The 22,795-nt window shown below is 37.4% G+C and overlaps 1 protein-coding gene across 1 annotated transcript; it reads right to left on the bottom strand.

Moving 5' to 3' along the window:
- Positions 1-337: 337 nt before the first annotated feature.
- TMPRSS3 (transmembrane serine protease 3) lies at positions 338-19,691 on the bottom strand. The gene is made up of 13 exons (XM_070944270.1): positions 19,674-19,691; positions 18,494-18,638; positions 16,860-16,967; positions 15,523-15,639; positions 14,599-14,722; positions 13,897-14,022; positions 13,154-13,197; positions 12,571-12,736; positions 10,827-10,996; positions 9,728-9,823; positions 7,661-7,803; positions 3,247-3,399; positions 338-364 (listed from the first exon to the last, which is right to left on the bottom strand). The coding sequence occupies exons 1-13, from the start codon at positions 19,689-19,691 to the stop codon at positions 338-340; spliced, it is 1,437 nt and encodes a 478-aa protein (XP_070800371.1).
- Positions 19,692-22,795: the final 3,104 nt, after the last annotated feature.

The raw sequence follows: 22,795 nt of genomic DNA, 5'->3' as shown, positions 1-22,795 counted from the left end.
TATTCCTTCCATTCTTGGTGTAGGACCTTAGCTCATTCTTTAAACATGTCTTTAATTTGTTCTGCTTGTTTGGCCAGATCTTACATTCTGGTTTCATTTTAAAGCAATCAGATTATGGATGGGATTTTTTAAAAAAGGACCAATGGTTTACAAATAAGCTTTCATTTCCAGACTGGACAAAGTCATCCAAAGAAGGTAAAAATTCTCCATTGTAAAAGTATATTGTGTAGTTATAGGAAACAGGAAAAGTTGCAGCACCTTTCTTAAAAAGTACAAAAATTATCGAAGCTGAAAATGAATTGTAGAGCATTTCGATGAATGAATGACGATGATGATGCTAATCGTCTCCCTTCCACTCTTCTCTCTATGGATAAAAATCAAGATTGCATTAGGAGTGCATTTTGGAATACTAAACAAAGTCAAAAGGAAATTAAGTGCTTTCATAAGCCCTTAGTTTGTATATGGACCATGTTGCATCCCACATGAAATCTGTGGAACTATTTTGGCCATAAACAGCTTGACTGATGCTGGAATGTAATTTGCCCCGTTTCCTATAAAATTTAGTTTATAGTATGCTCTTTTGGGCAGTAGAAGTGCCAGAATTTACTTGGGTGGTTAATTTCCTAGAGGCGTGAAAAACTTTATCCAAGTACTTAAAATATTTCATTTACTCTAAGTGTAATTCATGGGAATAAATTGACCACTTGTGCCTTTCTTTGTCTGTTGTTGAAAAAGCTTAAAGGTATAATTCCTCTTAGTTGATAACTATGTTCTTCATTACAGAAGGGTGCTGTTATTGTTAATGCAGTTTACTGTAAAACGCATGTGGAGATACTACTAGTGAACATATCCACATAGATCTGCAAAATCAGCATCTCCAAAGTTTATGGAAAGGTAATGACTCAGAACCAGAAGATCCATACATAGACAAACCATGGGAAAGATTCTAGGCTAAGCTTTCATGTATATCAAATGTTCTTCCTAAATTGTCATTACATTCTAAACTTCTTTCAATGAACTTATTAAAATTGTAACTGTTTATTCATCTATAATTCACTGATAAGAGCCTAACAGCTGTTATGTAACAGCTGTTATGTAGGGATCACAGTTTCCATGGGCACATTAATCATGATACCCACATTTGGTCTTTACATTGTTTTATTACACCTCCATATAATTTTTGATTCTGTTTCATTTACAATAGAGCTTGTTTATTCCTTTACTTCACCCATTGTATAGTTTAAGGCTGTGGTGGTGAACATATGGCACGTGTGCCAGAGGTGGCACACAAAGCCTTCTCTGTGGGCATGTGTGCCATCGCCCCAGCACAGTATGCCATAGGGCGGGTTTTGGCAAGCCGCGGGATCTTTTGTCCCTCCACTGTGGCTCCCTGTCATGTGATCCCACCACTGGCTGGCCCCGCCCCTCACCGTCCCCTCCCAGTCACCCCAAAGGAGTCTTTGAGGGCTGAACGCCAAGAAGCATGGATTTCCTCCACCTTCTGTGTTCCCACACAGCGCTGAAGCAAACCAAATAGGCTGGGGTCTCCCAACGAGCCCACTTGCAAACTCCGCCAAGCACGCCTCCAAACACCATGGTGGCGGTGGGCAAGGTGCATGCCCTGCCTGATCCACTCTTGCCAGCCGGAGGTGGGGCTCCATATTGCTGCCTCCCAGCCAGAGCACCATGTTTGTTTGCTTGCTGGTCACCTCTGAGGAGGGAGCTGCACTCAGGCCACCACCACCACCCCAGTGGGGGGGAGAGAGGGAGAGGCAAGCGGGGGGGTGTCTCCCCGACAGGATCCAGGTTGGATCTCTAACACTTGGCTTTGCCTGCCATCCTCCACTCGCCCTCCATAGCCCAAGTGGTTGGATTCACAGGACACCTGAAGCTGGGCAGGAGAGCACGGATGGATGGATGGATGGATGGGTGGATGGATGGATGGATAGATGGATAGATAGATAGATAGATAGATAGATAGATAGATAGATAGATAGATAGATAGATAGATAAGACAGAGAGAAAAAAGAGCGACAGAGAAACAGAGGGGGGAGGGAAAGAGAAAGAAAGAGAGAGGGGGAAAGAGAGAGACAGAGAGAGTGAGAAAGAGAGGGGGAGGGAAAGAGAGAGAGAGAGGGAAAGAGAGAGAGGGAGGGAAAGAGAGAGAGAGAAAGAGAGAGGGGGAAAAGAGAGGGGGGAAAGAGAAATGATATTACAAAAGTTTTTTTATTGTTGTTAAACATAATATTTCAAATGCAGAAAATAATTAAGGGGCATAAAAATTCTTTTTATCACGTTTTTCTTTGAACAATTAACTGAACTCTGCCTTGTTTATCATTATTTTAGGTAGTAAAACCTCATTATTAAGGTTAAATTGCCATGTTGACACTTTGCGATAAATAAGTGGGTTTTGGGTTGCAGTTTGGGCACTCGGTCTCTGAAAGGTTTGGCATCACTGGTCTAAGGATTGAGCAAGGTCTGCTGAGAAAGAGTGATAAAAGAGTGATAACATCAATCTGATGACTTGATCACTCAAGTTGTTTGTCATTCTGCAGATAAGTGAACTATTACATTGGGAGGTGCCCTGCATGAAGCCTGCTACTCTGTTAGGAATATTTACTCATATTTCTGAAATAATTGCCTCTAATTAGCAATGCAAAACCAAGCAGGAAATGATTAAGAATAACTCTGCAAATCTAATCTTTCTCATGTTTTATCCCTGGATAAATAGAAGCCTACTAGGGTGCGGCAGGATTATCATACTATCAAAGTTCAATTGGCACTCAGCCTTGTGGCATAAATCTTTGCACTTTATCAGTCTCTCCTCCTGCTCATGGAAATGAAGCATTGGGCTTGGTTTCTTCCCACCCACATAATAAACACTGGATTTCAACAATTGCTCTTACAATTGCAAACTTAATATGGTATCAAATCAGCTACAGATGAAGCAAAATCCTTTTCTGTTGTGCCATTCACATACTTGTAACAGAGAAAAACATGAACATCTGCAGGGAGGAAGGAATTAAGATGGCGAACACAACCACATAATTGAAGTCCATTTCCTTTTACATTGGTGGATACCAAAAAGGGTTGGGATCTGAGTACACAGTAGTGGCTGCCATATTGACTATTTTATCCCCCACTACTGATGCCCCGGGGGGGGGGAGGGAGGAAACATAATTGCCTGCCTGCTCCCACTGGATAAAATACGCTTAAGCCCAGAAAAGAAACTATCAGAGAGTAAACCTCCATTTGTTCATGTATCCAATCCAGAAATGAGGTGATGCGACTGTAGACTCCAGGTTTGTTTTCTTCTGCGCAGCCCACCCCAAAGCTGGTTGTTCCCACCAACTTCCAAGTATTCATATCTTTGCATGCCAATGGCCCCCCGCTGTCTCCCTGAAAGAGAGAAAGAGAAAAACATAATGTGCCCATGTCTGAAAAATATTGTTGATAATTATCTGAGCACTCATAGTCTTGAGAACATTTGCTATCCTACACCATACTTGCACTACCATCTTAGAAATCAGTAGAGCAATTAATTAAGCAAGCAAGTGTCAGCTTTTATTCAAGCTGCTTAGCAACTGCAAATGAAGAGGAAGACTGTCTCTGTGATGAGTTCACAGCATGACTTTTCTGAGAATCTGACAAATGTTTTATGAAAAAAGAAACGTCTTTTTGTCATTGTCATGTGGCTCAGTATTTCTCAACCTTGGCCACTTGAAGATGAGTGAAATTTTGGGAGTTGAAATCCATACATCTTCATGCGGACAAGGTTGAGAAACATTGATACAGCTTATTATAACCTATCAGCTTATCATGGTTATTCTCTACTGTCTCCCTCAACTTGGGCTTCTCCATAGAAGAGTAGGAAGTGATGCCCAGAATCCCAAACCACCATCTCCAGAGGCAACACATATAAAGAGGGATATTTCTGTAAGAAGCAGGAGCAGATCTTTGCCAAAAACTGAAACTGAGTTCTTTTATATTTAACGGCTAAGCTTTGGATTCTTGCCATCCTTCCTTTTCTTACGTTCTCCTAAACAAAACATGGTGGGTGAATTTCTTAATTTACAATATTTCCAGTGATGTTTCCTTACATCTCCTATATCCCTGGTGGTGAACCTATGGCACGCATGCCAGAGGTGGCACGCACAGCCCTATCTGTGAGCACATGTGCCTTCGTCCCAGCACAGTATGCCATAGGGTAAGTGTTGGCAAGCCGCGGGCTCTTTCATCACTCCACTGTGGCTCCCTGTCATGTGATCCCACCACTGGCTGGCCCCATCCCTCACCCTCCCCTCCCAGTCACCCAAAAGGAGTCTTTGAGGGCTGAATGCTGAGAGGCATGGATTTCTTCCAACTTCTGTGTTCCCACCCCATGCTGAAGCAAACCAAATGGACTGGGGTCTCCCTCACTGTTAAGCGGCCCCACTGAGCCCGCCTGCAAACTCCACCAAATGTGGCTCTAAATGCCACAGTGGCAGCGGGCAAGGTGTGTGCCCTGCCTGCTCCGCTCTCATCGGCCAGAGGTGGGACTCCAAATCGCCACCTCCCAGCCGGAGCACCATGTTTGTTTGCTTGCTGGTTGCCTCCAAGGAGGGAGCAGTGCTCAGGCCTCCCACGCCCCCACCGGGGAGAGAGGGAGAGGCAAGTGGGGGTGTCTCCCCGACAGGATCCAGGTTGGAGTTGCCTTATTTTGGATAGATTTTGCATGTATCACTAATGCTTGGCTTTGCCTGTCATCCTCCACTCCCCCTCCACAGCCCAAGTGGTTGGATTCACATGACACGTGAAATTGGGCAGGAGAGCACCGATGCATAGATGATAGATAGATAGATAGATAGATAGATAGATAGATAGATAGATAGATAGATGAGAGAAAGAGAGAGAAAGAGAGGGAGGGAGGGAAAGAGAGAAAGAGAGAGAGGGAAAGAGAGGGGGAGAGAGAGGGAGGGAAAGAGAGAAAGAGAGGGAGGGAAAGAGGGAGGGAGAGAAAGAGAGAGGGGGAGGGAAAGAGAGAGAAAGAGAGGGGGAGAGAGAGGGAGGGAAAGAGAAATGATATTACAAAAGTTTTTCTTTTTTATTGTTGCTAAACATAATATTTCAAAAGCAGAAAAAAAATTAAGGGGCATAAAAGTGCATTTATCATGTTTTTCTTAGAACAATTAACTGAACTCTGTCTTGTTTATCATTATTTTAGTAAAACCTCATTATTCAGGTTAAATTGCCGTGATGGCACCTTGCGATAAATAAGCGGGTTTTGGGTTGCAGTTTGGGCCTTTGATTTCTAAAAAGTTTGCCATCACTGTCCTATATCATTTCTATTTGCATGCATTTATAATTTGATCACAGGCTGATGTGACCCATGGACTTTTTCCTATGGCTGAGGTGAAGAAAATTTGTCATCAAATGCCATTTAGAGGTTTTCTTTAAAAGGTAATATGTTTACATAAGACTGACAGCAGAGGACTTTTTAAAAAAGTTTTATTGGATTTTTATTTTTAAGCATACATCAATATCCTTACATGAACAGTGTGGCCTCTGGGTATAATTCATTTTGATACAAGTAGCGATAATAATATTAATAATATTTGTTATATTAATCAAATTTATGTAATCCTAGTAGTAATATACATGTTTGTTTTAAAATAGTCATTCAATATTTCAATGTTCCATTTTAATGCCAATGATATTATTTGAGCATGCCATCTTCCAGCCTCTAGTATTTCTATCTAGTTATTGCTTATTATATAAACATTATATATGCTAATATTCCCCCTGTTTCTTATTTCTACCTCTATTCTGGCTTCTAGTCAGGCCATCATTACTAATCCTAGTGTTAATACACATGTTTATATTAAGACATAGTCCTTCATTATTTGGTTGTTCAATGTTTCAATACACCATTCTAGTACCGATCATCATATTATTTAAACATACATAATAATACCATCTTTCAACCTCCAATCTTTCCATCTAACTATTGCTTTATATAAAAGTGTACATTCTTATTTCTATCTCTATTCTAGTTTTTAACCGGGCCATCATTATATTAGAAAAAAAATCCTTTCTATCCATCATCTCTTGCCCATTTTAATACTTCAATTCTTATTAGTTTTTTAGCTTGCCTCCCATACTCCTCTCTTAGATCTTTGTCTTTATAAACATCTGCTTCCTCACCATTCAGTTTGAATATTTCTCCCATCTCTATCCCCTTAAGCTGCCAGGTCTCCAGAGTGTTCACCCAAGCCCGTATCTCCCTTTCAAAAGTATCTTCCAGCTTATCCTATTCCATTTTTAAATCTCTTAAAGTACTTTCCCCTTGGTTTATTTCATCAGTCATTATTAACTTTGTTGTCTTCTTCTCATCTCCTTGCTTTATTTGCTGATTTGTCTGTTCTATCTTTTCCTCCATTCTTTCTGTTGTCTCATCTCTTTCCTGGACTCTTTGATCTTCATTCATTATCAGTTGTAAGATATTTTCTATTTTTCCATTTATGCCTTGTACTAGGTTCTTCATCTCTCTGTGATTCTTTGTCATAGTATCCCTAATGCTTTGAAACATCAACACCATTTCTTTTGAAATCTCACTCATTTTCCCCTGAAGGAGCATCTTGTCTTATTTTGGTAAGTCCCGCTCTTACTCAATAGTCCAAAAACAATATATTCAGTTCCAATGTTGCTCCACAGAAAGTTCAATAACCATAGTTCTTTACACCTCAGGATTATTAATTAAGTAGTCCAGGCAGCTTTCCAAAAATCAAGAGTCACTTTACTTTACTTAAAGGTCTTCCTTATTCTCACAATAACGTCCAGTAATCATAAAGTAGATAGTTATAGTACAGTGAGTATCACCACAGTCCTCTAGATGGATGTTGTTTATTTCTCTTATCTAAAATTTTGCAGGCTTGTAGAGGTATGGAATATTTTCTGTTCACCAGTAGATGGCAACCTTAGTTTAGGTTTCAGCGTTGTTTTGAGTCTAACAAATTGATTAATCTAAATTTAATTCAATTTATGGGAGCAAAGTCAGCTATTCAAGTAGATAGTTCCAACATTTTATAATGCCTTTCCAGAACACCTACCCAGTTAAAAGTCCAATTTTCTATGTTTTAAAAGATCTTTAGATTTTCTCACCTTAGTTCCTTTCTTTCAGATCTAGAATTTTTCTCTCTATGGTTATTCGCCGCTTTAAGAAATAGTTTTAAGAGTCTCTTTTCCTGGATATTCTTCTTTTTTCTTTTAAAGTTAGGGTCTAAATAAAAAAGGAATCTTCTTACCCAGCTCCAGTCATTGTTCATCTACACCACTCCTGCACATTTCTTTGTTGCCTCGTCTGTCCCAGCTTCATGGGAGCCATGATGGCTGCCTTTTCTCCTTGTCATGGATGAGAGGGAAGAAGCCCTGGGTCAAACAGGAGAATTGAAGCTTTCTGCGACCTGCAGGGTGCCCCTCTTTACTTCACCACCCCTACAGGATGGCTTTATCTCCTTCTGGAGCCCTCCAATAGGGACAACTCTGCATGGGAGCACGGAGACCCACTCCTCATGTCCGATCTCACCGTGACATCAGTTGGACGTCAGCAGAGGAGCTTTTTTTTAATGAACATTTAATCAACAATAAAATTTAGACATGTAGCAATAAGAAATGTTCTTACCTGACACGTGTCTATGCCTCCTTTTAAATAACCTGCACAGAGCATTGATGATGCTATAATTCCTCCATAGACCTCTCCATGATTGCACACTTTGTTAGAAATTAGAGGAACACCGGCATATTTCATGGTTTCTGAAGTATCACCTGATATCCCAAGACAATAATTAGTTTTTCCATTTCTGTGATAAGATGGCTTTGTAAAAAAAAAAAAAAAAAAAAGCTAGAAGCAATAATAAAATATAACTATATCCTAAGAAGATTTCCTACAATTTAATATATTTTATTAGTCTTATATTCATAAATAAATGTAAATATATTTATTTATTCATTAACTATGTATATGTATTGCTGCTTTATAAGATAGATGATACAAAAGATGGGTGGATCTTTTGTAGATGATACAAAAGATGGGTGGATCTTTTGTAGATGATACAAAAGATGGGTGGATCTTTTGTAGATGATACAAAAGATGGGTCATTTGTATCAACTATTTTTGTTTGTTTGTTTGTTTAGAAGGAATTTTGACATTCAACCAGACATTCAATGAAGAAAACATTAAATTATGAATCTCAACTAGGGGTGAAATTAATCCCCACTACATTCCAGTGGATGTAAATTAGAATCAGAAATGGAGCAGTCTTCCCAATCTGATTTATTTTGTATAAGGTCAATTATAGTCATTACTCAGTGGTGAGTTGCCCCCGGTTCGGTCTGGTTCTTGCAAACCGGTAGTAAAACCGGGGGGGGGAGCTCTGCCCACCCATCCAGATGCCGTCATAGATGATCTGCGCATGCCAGAAGCGCAATCCTGTTGTGAACCAGTAGTAAAGGTAAGTAGAACACACCCCTGTCATTACTGTATAATTTTTGCAATTAAAAACAAAAAAAATTGGATTTATTTTCATGTTGTGTATGTTTTTCATGATATGCATTTTTTGTACACAGCATTTTCTACTATGCACATTTTGTGACTTGTCCTAATATAATGCAATTTTGAGCTAGTTTGGTTTAGTTGTTAAAGTGTGGCCTTAGAAACCAAGATATTGTGAGTTCTGGTCCTGCCTTAGGCATGAGCCATTCACTCTCCCTTAACCCAATTCACTCCACAGGGCTGTTGTGCGGAAAAGAGGAGGAGGACGGAGTATTTATATTTGCTACCTTGGCAACATAAAATGACAGGATGAAAATATTTTTTAAAAAAAATTAAATATTTTTTTAAAAAATGTGTGTAATTTTTAAGCAGGAATTGTAATGTAAAATTCAGAGGAGTGCAAAATCAAAAATTAATTGTATTCAGATCAACCTATAGAATAGACTAATCAAATTTCCACACATTGCAAAAGTAATGTGTGGTATTTATATTTTAGGAAGTAGACAATTTGATATTGTCAGATGCTTGGAACATCTCCTGCAGTCTTTTACCTTAGATAAAGTAGGAGATAGGAGACGATCTTCATATTTCTAATCATTTATTTATTTTATTGGTACAAAATGGTTAGTAAGTTGGTAGTCCTCAACTTACAGCAGTTCACTTAGTGACCATTCAAAGTTACAACAGCACTGAAAAAATGACTTATGACAATTTTTCACATTATGACCATTGCAGCATCCCCATGGTCATGTGATTTACATTTGGATGCCTGACAACTGACTCATATTTATGACAGTTGTAGTGTTCCAGAGTCTTACAATCCCCTTTTGCGACCTTCTGACAAGCAAAATCAATAGGGAAACCAGATTCACTTAACAACCGTGTTACTAATTTAAGAATGCAATGATTCACTTAACAAAAGTAGGAAGAAAAGTCATACAAGGGGGCAAAACTCACTTAACAGATTTCTCTCTTAGCAACATAAATTTTGGGATCAATTATGGTTGTAAATTGAGGACTACTTGTACATAAAGCAATAATTAACACCTCATAGTAATTTTACTTCCATTTTGTGTTTATGAATTTATTTTCTGTTTTAGAAATAAAGGGTTAGGGTTTATTTATGGGAGTGTCTTGAATTAATTTTTTTACATGTGACAGTTTGGTTGAGAAAATTTCAAAGACTTAAATGAATACCTCCTTCTTCTGTTGCTCCCCATCCTGATATCCAACACATTTTCCCTTCTGAAAAATGTTCTCCAAAATTAGGAAGGCAAATTGGCTCTACAAGACCTGTTTAAGCAAACAACACTCACTGTGAGATCACATCCCTCATCTTTTTTCTAAAGATTCAGAACTTTTAAACATATAAATACAGTTTTTTTGAATACTTCTTTTGTAGAACTACAGCATTGGGAGATTATAGAGGGTAGGGAAAGTGACAAGAGACTTCCTATTATTGAATTGAACATCTAGTTTTTAAATTATTTGAATTAAAAATCCAATTCTACGCAATTGGAATCTATTCAAATCCACGAACCCGTAAAATAATAAGAATGATATCTTTAACCATTAAACAACATCTGCCTAGCTCTTGGGAAACACTTGAAGGTAGAATAAAAATGCCAAATCCATTCTAAACAGCATAACTTAATAAAATAAAACCATTTCACTGAAAATGATGAAAAGAGTAAAATATAAAATGATACTATTAGTGGGAGGGAAATGAGTCTGCATACTTTGTATAACTTCTAAAAACTAGATTTTATTTTGAAAATATAACTCTCATTCACTGAAAAGTTATCAGAAAAGGAAGAACAAAAGGCATGTTTCTTGGTCTTCTTGGCTTGTCTTCAACTACTCTTAACATTGTACAGATTACGAAACAGTCTCTCTCTGCAAATTGGGTTTTGGTTGTCTCTCCCAGAGGACAGTTGTACTGAGATAAGAATCATAACCCACACCTTTCCTTCCTTCCTCTCCATCATAACTGCTTCTGCAAAATGAGCATCAGATCACACATCATCAGAAACCTGCACAGAAGCCTTCTGGAAATGGTTTCCATGGCAAATACACAGTATTTAAGAGAAATGAAAAGCATAAAAAGAATATTCCAACTTCCTACAGGTCTCACTTTCTCATGGTCATATAATATTCTTTCCATAAGTGAATACTTTCCAAAAGTGAATGTTAGCACTGTAGCAAATAATACATGTGAGAAATCTAGGTTACCCTTCTCAATATGAATTTTAAATACAAAACAAGACAAAAAGAAAATCAAGGGAGTCAAAATTACCATTTAGTGCAAGTGGAGTAGCCAGCTTAATCAATGCTATATCATTCTTCATTGTTTTAGGCTTATAATTTTTATGGTATATAATTTTGTCCACTAAGTATGGGTTAACAGGACTTTCTTCCAGGATTACTAAACCCACATGAACAGTCCAAGCTCCTGGTAGGTACAAACTGTTTTAGTGAAAAAGTTACAAATAAAAAGAAATTAATATCTTTCAACATTTAAAATTGGCTGTGTGTAAAGTTTTGAACTTTATGTTCAATAAGTTTTGATGAATAAGATTTCATTTCCAAAAATATAGAATCACATGAATCATATATTTTATATCATATCATATCACTGCAGCATTCTCTTAATCACCATGGCATTTGCTTAAGCAATACCACAAAAAAAAAAAAAAAAAACCCCGATGAAAAATAGGGTCTGGTCATTTGATGCCTCATTTTACAACTGCAATGACTTATGACCATAATTCCAAATTCCATTACAGTTGTAAGTCAAGGACTACTTGTATAAACATCTGCAAGTAGTGTCAGCAGAAGTCTTATACTGTATTTCCCACCATCACCACCTTTTCACAGCAACATTCAGGGACATTTTGGCAAATACTTCCATCCTCCTGATTAATTCCAGAATTCAAATTAAAACATCAAAACCAGGCTTGAAAATCATCCCAAATGTGCTTTTTCAAGAGGCAACTGGATTTTCTTTGTTTTTCCTTGAAGATGTTTCATTTCTGATCCAAGAAGCTTCTTCAGTTCTGATGTCTTTGAAATGTGTTCAAGGAAAAATAAAGCACATTGCCTCTTGAAAAAGCACCTTTGGGGAAAACCATAACCTGGATGACTGAGAATCTCCACAGACATTGTGCTTGAAGATAGCCATTGAAATATAACTCAGAGTGATTCTGTAAGAAAAGTAGAAAGAAAATATAAGGTTTCTATTGACACTGTTGCAGAAGTTTACAGCACAAGCACGAAACCAAATTGATGTCTCCTGTGTAATATGAAATTATAACTGCATCATTTTGGTAAGTGAAAATGACTTTGTATCACATCTATTCACTTTTTAAAAGTTGCTTATAGCCTACATCCAGCCATTCAGGCTCAACCAGGATAAGATGGCAATAATTAGTTGCCTCTCTATATCACACCAGTATTTTGAAAAACAATCAAGGAAAGTTGATTCCCATGTCATTGCTGTAATGAAAAGTACTTATAACTAAAATATACAGATGACAAATCTTAGTGCTTTTCTGCTGTTGTGAAGCAAAATGTGAAGCAGCGTGGTAAGGTTAAAAAAACAACAGAGAGACCACCTTTTCAGAAGATGGCAAACGTGTATGGAGGCTGAACCCATGAAGACCAGAAAGATAGATTTATTTATTTATTTATTTATTTATTTATTTATTTATTTATTGTCAGATTTATATGCCACCCTTCTCCCGCAAGACTCGGGGTGACTCACAACAATTAAAACAACCCGACAATAAATAAGAGTTAAATAATATTAAAACCAATTTAAAATCCCCAGTCCCCAAGTTAAAATCCACAACAGATCAGGGAAGTTGGTGAAAAAGCCATGTCTTTAGGTCGGCGCGGAAGGTGCGGAGGTCGATAAAACTCAGATAATATCCAGTGTGAGAATTCATATGGATGCATTTTAGAGCAATGAAATTGGAACAGGAAACTGGAGATAACATCACAAAATGTGTAGAAAATAGTATTCTAGATGGGATGCTTACTCATAAACACAGTGGGCTGCTGTAACAATCCACCATGGGGTGATGACTGACCCCCCACACAAATGATATCCTTGAAACTGCAGGCTGGCTTGCCATGGCCATTGCTGGAGCAGGGACACATTTCCACCGACAATACGTGGGGAGTACCAGATCCTGGTACCACATGCTGGCAGAATGAAAAAATAAAATCACTGGCATATACCGGTCACTATAAAATGCCCATTCTTAATTTATCTAATAGAAAAGATTTAATCTTTCTAGTTCTGAATAATCCTGAATTGGGATATTATTCATCCAAATGATTGTTGTTGCTGTTATCCTTATTTTGTCCTTATCATTTTAGGGGACTGCAGTTATACCAAACATGCTAATAACTGAGGCATCACCACCAGAAAGTTCCCCTCCATAAGATTCGCAGAAATTAATTGAAACTGACAATCTTGTTTTGTATAGCTGCCTTTCATTAAAACTAAACTTGTACACAATGATTTTTTCCAGTCTTTATACTTGGACATCTGCATTCTTCCCTAGTTCATGTGAGGAAATTGGGTTAATATTCTATACCATTTCCCAAATCACTTACCTAAACATTTTAAGACAATTACATTGCCTGAAATACATTCTTCTCTGAAACAAAAAAAAGTAAAGTCTATTAAAGATTATTGGCTCAATATTGTAAATATTTTGTCAGCATAGTCTTTACCAACACCAATATGAGTTCATCACTGGAAGTCTGAATTTCCATATTTAATACATATTTCCACATAGATATATGGAAAGAGTTACTTAATTGAATATATGAGCACTTCCTTTCCATATTAAAGACCAAACAGGGTAAAATGGAATCTCCCAGATGTAAATTCTTTGGTGTTCTGATCCCAAGAATATCCAGATCATGAATAATGATATACATGATTTTGGATATGAGCGAGGTCACATTACTTACACAAAGCCTTTACATGGACACGTGTTAAAATTAACTCCAGGAAGAGACTGGCCACTTTAATTAATTCATTGCTACTTGTTCCCTGCAAAGACTTAGGAATGAGAATTGAAATGAATAATGACTTTTATTTTAATTGTTCTATTCAATTGAAGATGGGAAAACATTTTAAATCAATGAATATTTCCTTTAGAACGGAATCAATGCATATTACGAATTTGCCAATTGAGAAATGGTAAAACCCAGTAACACAGGGCATCTTATCTAACAGCATTATGTGATAGTTCATGCATGCAGATAATATAGGTTTAGATTCTGCAGTTCCATGGAAGCCCATGGACCCCATTTGCATGTCTTTCTGAAGCTAAGCATCTGAAACATACCGTAAATCAGTAGCATTCTGTGGTGATGTTAGTTGATCAGCTGATAACCAACGATTTGCAGTTACAAAATATTTCTGGAACTCATTCTCAATGGCAGCCACTGGGAAGCCAGATGAGCTTACAAAACTGTAGAAGGTAAGAATTAACCAATATGTTAAAGTAAAATGTTCATCTTTAACTCTTATATTTAAGATTTTTTATATTACCTGGCTTTTGAAATCTGGGATAGACTATAGTAGTAAAACAAATCTAATGCAAGATAGCAAATCTACAACCTTCTCAGAATGCTGGAGTTTCATTCTCATCAGCATCCCCAGCATCTTCTCCATATATTACAGCACCAGCATCTCATTTTTCCTTTTGCAGCAGAAAGACTATTTTATAGTGTGCCCTGTTCTGCCCAGTTGTAAACATTGCAAAGAGAAGGCCTACGTCTACAGTGCTGCACTGTGTCAAAAATTCCTGGCAGGTTTAACATAATTGTCAGCAACACCAAGCCTGTTGCATTTTGGCAAAGTTTTTCTAACATTTTGAATATCTTCAGAAACTGTGTTGTTGCTTATCAAAATCAGTAATTAAAAAAGAAACACCAAACGCAAAAGCTAATTCAACAAAGATGTTCACTGTATATCAAAAATTTTCACAATTACATTTTGACTCATTTTGTTTCCATTGTAACTTGACAAAATTGCTAAGTAATACCTTGAAAATCCTAAGTATTTACATGTAACATTCCCATAGTTGTCTTTCCAGCCATCGGAACACACAGTCCGCCAGGTTCCAAAACTGAACACCTGCAGCACAGCCCTTTTGCCGCTCAGTCTGACTAGGGAGACACAAAAAAAGTCAGCAGGTGTTTAATAATCATTATTGTAAAGACAGGACAACTGCAGCAGCTAAGTCCTTCTTGCTTTTCTCTCTTTACGCTATTTGGGTAAGACCTCTAGTAGACTAGTTCAGGAAGTAAAATATAATATTGTGCATAACTTTGTTATGTGATTTTTTAAAATAAGTTTTTGCAATCAATGCTGCTTCTGGAATAAATGAGCCCTCTTAACCTTTGCCACCCCTTTATGGCAAGCTCAAGGAAACAGGCTCCACAACTAATATCAGAGCATTACTTTACTAATAAATAACAGAAACTTGAAAATATAGCTACTTTATTCTTCCCTTCCTTTTATACTCAAGAGAGTAAAGACAGAGCTGGACTGAGTTCTTTATAATGTTTTCTTCCTAAATCACTTTGCCTTCACATAATTTCTGCAAGGTCATCTCTACAGCTCTTTTCACTATTGTATAAAATGGTAGCTTTTCTGCACATGTTCAGTTAAAATTGTAATTCCTGATGAGTGCACAATAAAGAAATTGTATTCATTTTGGCAGGAATTTTAAATTCTCAAAATTAAAAAAATGCTCCACTGAGAAGGAAAAATTATATGTATTTTATTATTTCCTCCTCAAAAGGATCTCCTGGAGCAAATATTTTTCTCCTTTTAGTAATGTGGAATATTATCTACAGTGCGAAACTTAATGTGGAAATTGCCACAGATTAGTCTTTCTTTTTCACTTCAAAACAAGCCTTGAGGGGAAATAGCACATAACATCCATAATAAAACTGAATGTTACCACATCTGTACTCATCTTCTCCATCTTTGCAATTGAAGACGCCATCACACCTTGCTGTTTGATCAATACATTTAAAGGAAGATCTGCACTGAAACCTCCCACTGCAATTGAAATAAACTGAAAAAAGCATATTGTATTAAATCACCACAAGGTCCAGATTTATTAAAAAATGTACACGTGAAGAAAAGAGATGCATAAGGAAGAAATGAAAAAGGGTACATTGAAGAATCATCTGTGGTTACAAATGTTATTATGCTGTTCATTCAAAATACCATCTACAATGAAACAGCAACATTTTGATATTTGATTGACCCTCACAAATTGGAACAGGAATTATGTGTGCAACCTTCCTCTGTCTGAACATTGGAAAGAAGGAAATGTTATAATTGTTTTGTGATGGAAGCTAAAATAAAAATCCATTCCTTTCTCTAACTTTCTCCATCCAGATTCTCCTTCCTTCCCATTTGCTTTTCTTCCACACTCTCATATGGCAACAAAAATCAGCTGTACAATGTGAAATGGCTAACACTCATTCACTGTCAATAAAAAATGTTTACATAGATATTTGTGAGTCTGTCTATTCCCCGTCTATTTTATAACCCAATCCTTCTATACTGACAGCTTTGTGTGAACTATAAAGTTTGGTTAATTATTTTCCCCTGGTTTTTCTTAGTTTATGATGGCTCTTAAAATAAGACACCATTCCATAATAAAATAGAGACTGGGGAAAATCCAGTGCCACTTCAAGATTGCTGATACTTAGATGAATAAACTAAGGTGGTATTATGTGTGGTCAATGTGACTGCATGCCCCAAGAAAGATAATCTATGTATGTTGACATTTGCATAGCAATAGAAATGTTGAAAGTTTGGCAAACTTTCAGGTGCTTGACCTTGTGAAAGAAAGCTAGCAGATACCTGAAATATTTAGGAAAAAGTGGGAGTACAACAAAATTGAAATCATATAATGGGTCTCAAGAAGGATTTGACTCTCTGCAATAACCTGTTTCCCAGGGCTGAGGTTGCCTTCAGAGTAGCTGAACTTCAGTTTCCATGATCTCCCAGGCAATTTGTACTTTGGCCAGGTTTCCTGGGAATCATTGAGGACTGAAGTCCAACATCTCTGGAGCGCATCAAGTTGGGGGAAGACCAGACTAGACTTGTTAATGACTATCTTACTTTACAAAGCTCATGAGAGTTTTTTTATTAGCAATATTTCAACAGCAATAATTCAAGATGCAACTTTTAGTATCCAATTAATATTCTTGGCGGGAGATTCATGAAAAATGCAAACTGTTTGATGGTTAACTGAGAACCTAATAAATAATTTGTACTCACCACTCAAGGCAATGGCTGTTGCTATGATTAAAGTGAGAAATAAGGCAAGGATAAAAGGAAGCAGCCTTAGTGGGATTAAAAAATGGCACCGAGGCGCTGCAATCTCTTCTGGGAATCAAACAGAAAAGTGAGAAATAAAAATGTCTAAAAAGGCATGCAATTATAAGATTTTACTGTATACCAAAATAACATTTTAAAAGACCCCAGATTCCTTCATATGAATTTACATACAAAGGCTTGAAACATATTTCTAACAGGAACACTTTTTGTTGATGATGAGAAGGAGCCTGATGGCATCTTTTAACAGTAAATTTTATTAAAAGGCATGCATGGAGTTGTTAAATTAGTATAGGATTTAAAGTTGGGATAAGAATTATTCAGATTACAAGTACCTCTTCAAATAGCATTTGTAATATGTTGAAAAAGCTTTTCTTAAGGCCTTTTAACGTAGCCTTTTTTGATGTGTGTGAGCTCCACAGCCTCTCACTCTGTGGTATGGCTTCTATCTTCCAAAACAGTTACCCTGAGCTCTTTAACCTAGAGTGTCCTGGATTACCTTTGTCCTTATTTGAATCCTGATATCAAATTTGTGTCCATTAGTTCTTTGACACAAGATCTGTCTATTGTAGAATCAGAAAGGCATTGCTAGTAGATAGTGGCATATATCCCATTAGAGAAAGAGCATGTGAAGCTAGTGTGTAAAGTCGTTGGAGTTCATGATGTTGGTATAAATGTGTAGGGAAAGTAGATGCTTGGTTTTGTTGCAAGGTTTAATGTAGCAGGATTATATCTTCACAGGCACCCTCTGACTTTTGGATACTATACACTGACATGGGTTTCTTTCTATAGTATTTTTAACAGTATTTCATTCTCACCTCCCATCAATACTTTATTTCTAAACAAAGTATGTATGATTTAATTTTGAAAAGTTGCAACAGAAAACAGACTACAGTGAATTGTACAATTGAGAACATTATCAGAAACAAGAACAAAAAAATGAATTTGCATATGATGGGACTTTTGAATATTCATAAATGGCTATCATGAATTTCAAAATATTCATTTATTAAAAGAAAGTAAGAGAAAAGAAAAAAATCACTTAAATAATCTTAAAACAACCAAGAGCTTAAGTACAAAACAAGGGTGGAGAGAGAACCCCAAATCTACATCATGGTTGTGTCCCCAAAACAAATGTTATGCTTGTTTTGTAGAAGACTTATTCCAACAAAGATGCTACTATCTGTTTTTATTCTGAAAGGTTTGAAAACTATCTATATACAATTCATAAACAGAACTCAAGGCACAGATATTCAAGGCAGAGCTGTCAATAATTTTCAGAATTGTATTACTATTACTATTATTTCCATTCTTTCATTCAAATTCAGGAAGAAGGATCCTGAATAGTAATGAATGTGTTCACTGATACCATTCTCTTTTTAATTCTACCATGACTTTTCAGTTTTCCTGGTATCTATCCTTCTAAAACCAGTCGAGCTAAAATATTTCAGACATGTTTGCTCGAAGAAAGAAAAAAAACAAATATTAGTATAAAAAGGAAGAGTACAGGGCTTAAAGAAGATTTGGAGAGGCAACAACCTATACTGTATTACATCAAAGAATTCTATGCTTCTTACCATTTTCATTTTCACTGTGATCTACTTTTGCTTGCTGTATACAGAGTATCCTTTTGTAGCAGAAACAAATATTAGAATCTGGCAGTTCATCTTCTGCAGCAGAAGCAATTTCAGTGGCATCAAGACTGGAATCTGTTCTTGGGGCCTAGATCAGGATAGGTACATATGTCTTGTGAGTCCCATAATCAACTGTGGCATAGTAAGTCTATCTTATGTTTCAGGATTGTTGGAAGGATTCTGGCTAAGTAATGCATATGAAAACCGAGCATAAGCATTAAGTATATGTACATGATAAATCAAATCTCACCCCTAGTGTCGATTAATTATGTGCAAATATTTTAAATATGACCTACTTAAATGCATACCATTTCTTTTCAAAGTGTTTCTTGAACAAATAATGTTTCAGTTTAATATTGTCTGTAAAAACTATAATAGAAATCATGGAAATAGCTGATGCAAAGATATATCTGAAATGGGAAGACAAAGGATTTTTTATTCATTTCCCCTGTAACTTCTCTTCCTCCTGAAGAAGGTTACATCCTTCACACCTTGTCCTGCTCATAGCATGATTATGATTATGCAAAAAAAAAAAGTTAAATAAAACAAGTCCTTAGCACTAACATTATTTCCATTACTCTGAACTAGTTCTTTTGGTGTGTACATGAAATTTTCTTGGGGAAAATTCTTCCATTGTGCACATAGAGTTGATACCTGTTCCTAAATAAATTCATACTCTACCTACAATCCTCACTGATTTGAAAATGGCATTGCCCAGTGGTAGAACCTATTCAACTATTGGTTGAAGAAATCCAGTGGAGAGCTGAATATGAAGCTGGGTTAACAGGTGATAATTTTCCTGCAACAGTCTGGTACTATGGAAATGAATGAATGTGCTCTTATACCCCTCTCATTTAGCGCATTTGGATTTCAAAGACTTGTCTACAATCAGAAATAACCGGGTACACAATCTATTGTATGCTAGACTGAAGCTTTCTACACCATCATATGAGTTCAAAAAGAGTTGCCCTCATCTGGCTCCTGTCTACTTCTCTCTACGGGGACTTTGTGGAGAGAACCAGCAATAGTCAAAGAAACAAGTTTCCAAATTGTGGCACGCAATGGAAAATAGAAAAAAAAAAGACATTTTAACCCTCTTTCTTATTTCCTGGGTTTCACTTACCTGTTCCACTGAACTCATCCTGAAAAGCTTGAATGTTCCCTCTTTTCATTATAAAGGTTATTTAGCCAAAACTCCCACAGTATTCTTTGCAAATAGGTTCACCGACCCTTCAGGAATTGATAATGGACTCTTTGCACAGATGATCCTATGACTGGTGTTAATGTAATTCAATCAGACCAAAGATATCAGGTGGCCTAGAATGGCTTTATTCCAAAGGCCAGGAAGGTAAAAAGGTGCCAGTCCTATTAATTAATTGTAACCAAGGGAAGGGAACATTTGAGGTAGATGCAAATATGTTCAAAAATTTTGGAAACTACAGCCTTTACTTTTCAGGCAAAACAGTTTAAATGAATTATTTGGTTGGTCAGATAGTCTTTAGTAGAAATTCCACTGAGATGATAGCTAATAACACCTAATACATTATTTGTCTCTAGCCTCTCATACAACAGAGAGGAAAGGTAGTTTCAGAGATACTGAACAGTCAATAAAAAAACCCTGCCTGTCATAAACCTATAACCAGATCCAGGATCTTTTGCAATGCATGTAAATCCTGCGTCTGGGCAGGAAATTAAAGAATTATGAAGTGTGTATGAAAAGCTTCACACCAATTAAAATATTTAGATAAATGGACAATTGGAGTACTGCCAGTGACTGTATGTTTTTGTTTTTGTTTTTTGTCTTATGTAAAAAAAACCTTTAAGACAATAGGTCTTGCAGAGAAGGACATTTATTGTTTACCTCAGTGGGTGCCAGCAGAAATGTTCAATGATTAAACTGGGCAATAAAGAGTGATAAGTTTTCTGTTTGTACTACATCAACAAAAGTTGCAAATTGGCAAGTTGGACAAGTGTTCTATTTTATAGGATAATTATTACATTACCTCACAAGTATGAGAGACATAAATAAAGAGATTCTGGCAACCAAAGATGTAGTTTGTTATCTATCTATCTATCTATCTATCTATCTATCTATCTATCTATCTATCTATCTAAAACATTTATATAGTCACCCATCTTTCAGCCACTCTGGGTGGCTCCCAATAAAAGACCAAAAGACAAATAAAATCAAAGTAAAACTATAAAGCTAAACACATTAAAACATTAAAAACAATAAAAATATTGCACCAAGTCAGACTTCTAATGTGCTGTCATCCAATCTTATCCCAGCACTTTGGGGGAAAGCCAGGACTTTAAAGCTTTACCAAAAGCTAGGAAGTTCCCTGCCAAATTTCAGGAGGCAGAGTGTTCCAGAGGGCAAGGGCTGCCATGGAAAAGGCACACTTCCAAGCTCCAGTCAGATGGCAATATTTAGGGGAAAGGACCAGGAGCATGGCCACCCTAACTGACCTGATAAAATGGGTAAGTATCCTTAGAAAAAGCCAATCCCGCAGTTAGCCTGGCCTTTACCATATAGGGATTTAAAGGTGATGACCAGCACTTTTAATTGCACCAAATGAAAAAAGAAAAAAAAACCCTGGAAGCCAGTGCACCTCATACAACAGAAGTGTTACATGGGCAAATGTAGGGACCCCCATTACTGTGCGTGCTGCAGTTGAAGTGTCTGGGTGGTCTTCAAGGACAGCCCTTGTAGAGCACATTGCAGTAATCCAAACAGGAAGTGACCAAGGTGTCGAGATCCCTCGACACCTCACCAGGTAGCAGCGATCCCAACCGCCACCCTCTGGACGCACAGCCTGGGCTCATTCGCTCCTCGCGGCAAAGACTGGGGTGGGATTGGCGGCAATGCATATTCACTGTGGTGGAGGGGGGTGTTGGATCCAGGTACTCAGGCGGCCGGTCACCCTGCGGCCGGGATAGGGATGCTTCTGTACGGTCTCCGCTCCTGCTGGCCATGGCGCCTGCGCTGTGGCCGCCCGACCCAGAAGGGTGTTTCCTTTACTAGCACGATAGTTTAAAAGGCGCTGGGAGGCAGCCGCTCCCAACGCCGACTTTTTGCAATTCGCATTAATGTCACCTGCCGCTCTTGTTGTGACCTGACTGGATTAAAAGACTTCGTGCATCCAAGACCCGAATTGAGTAGTTCTTTCCTCTCGGGGTAACCAACGGGCAGGGGTTTGACACAAGGAATGAGTGACTGTGGCCAAGGTCTCATGGTCCAGAAAACAGTGCAATTGAATACTCATATACTAATTAAAAGTTATGCACATCAGCAGGGATGAATTAGTATTTTTTCTGAAATTCATAAGTAGGATTTTGACCCAGCATTTTCAGAAGAACTTTTGCTCAGCAATAGAATGCAAGCAGGAGGTCCTGTCTCTTTTTTAAAACCCTGGACAGCAGTTTGTCATATCAGGGAATATTAAACTTTTCCAACCTGGGTTTATCCATATGTCTTGGCCAACAACTTCCATTAGTGGCTGTCAGCAAAATTAGTGGTCAGAGATTATGGGGAATCTACTGTACTCCAGAACATCTGGAGATTCTATGTGCAGATTCCCATCTACCATAAATCAACTTCCTGAGTTTAATTACAAATGATGATTGAACATAGAATATACAGTGTGAAAGAGTGGGAAGAGAACAAAAAACAAACAAACAAACCAAATAAGATTATGACTCAAGGAACACAGCATTTATCTACTTTGGAAAGGGGACATAATGTTTCGGATGAAGTTATATTTTTCCTGAAAGATCATTGACTTAATTCTAATTTTAGTAGGAAGCCTTGTCATTAGCTTTGATGAGTACACCTATTGTATATTTTCCAAGAATTGTCAGAAGGGTGTTTTATGTCTTAAATAATCTCAGAACAACAGTGGTTCTTAATTATAGTGTCATTACTAAAAATTCAGCAAGAATACTTGGAAGATAGCAGTACATATCTTCCAAGTATTCTATTCTACCTTAAGTCATTTAGGAGCTCTTGGAGAAAAGCTTTATGTCAGAGCATATTCATCAACTGGAATAGGACATAGTAACAAGGTCAGCCATGTTACCATGTCCTATAGGCATAGCAACTAAATCAGCCAATGAGGACTGTTTGGGAGCTGAGACAGACTGGAGTCAGGGCTGTCTTAGTCTGTAGCTTCTGAGTCTGTGCAGAGAAACTGAAACTAGCCTGCTCTGCTGAAATTCAACTAACTGTTCTCTCCTGCCTTGTGT

Source organism: Pituophis catenifer, unplaced genomic scaffold (assembly GCF_029215685.1).
Source record: "Pituophis catenifer annectens isolate HBS135680 unplaced genomic scaffold, rPitCat1.0.hap2 SCAF_4, whole genome shotgun sequence".
Classification (NCBI taxonomy): Eukaryota; Metazoa; Chordata; class Lepidosauria; order Squamata; family Colubridae; genus Pituophis; species Pituophis catenifer.
The sequence above is the reverse complement of the archived record's forward strand: the minus strand, read 5'-3'. Positions and strand labels throughout refer to the sequence as shown.

Bases quoted from the DNA above. Each gene is read 5' to 3' on its own strand.
- TMPRSS3 (XM_070944270.1), bottom strand. The intron at 14,723-15,522 runs GTAACATTCAGT...GTGTCTCCCTAG, and splicing joins AGAAGATGAGTACAGATGTG to TCAGACTGAGCGGCAAAAGG. The intron at 10,997-12,570 runs GTAAGCATCCCA...TCACTAAAACAG, and splicing joins GCAGCCCACTGTGTTTATGA to TTTGTACCTACCAGGAGCTT.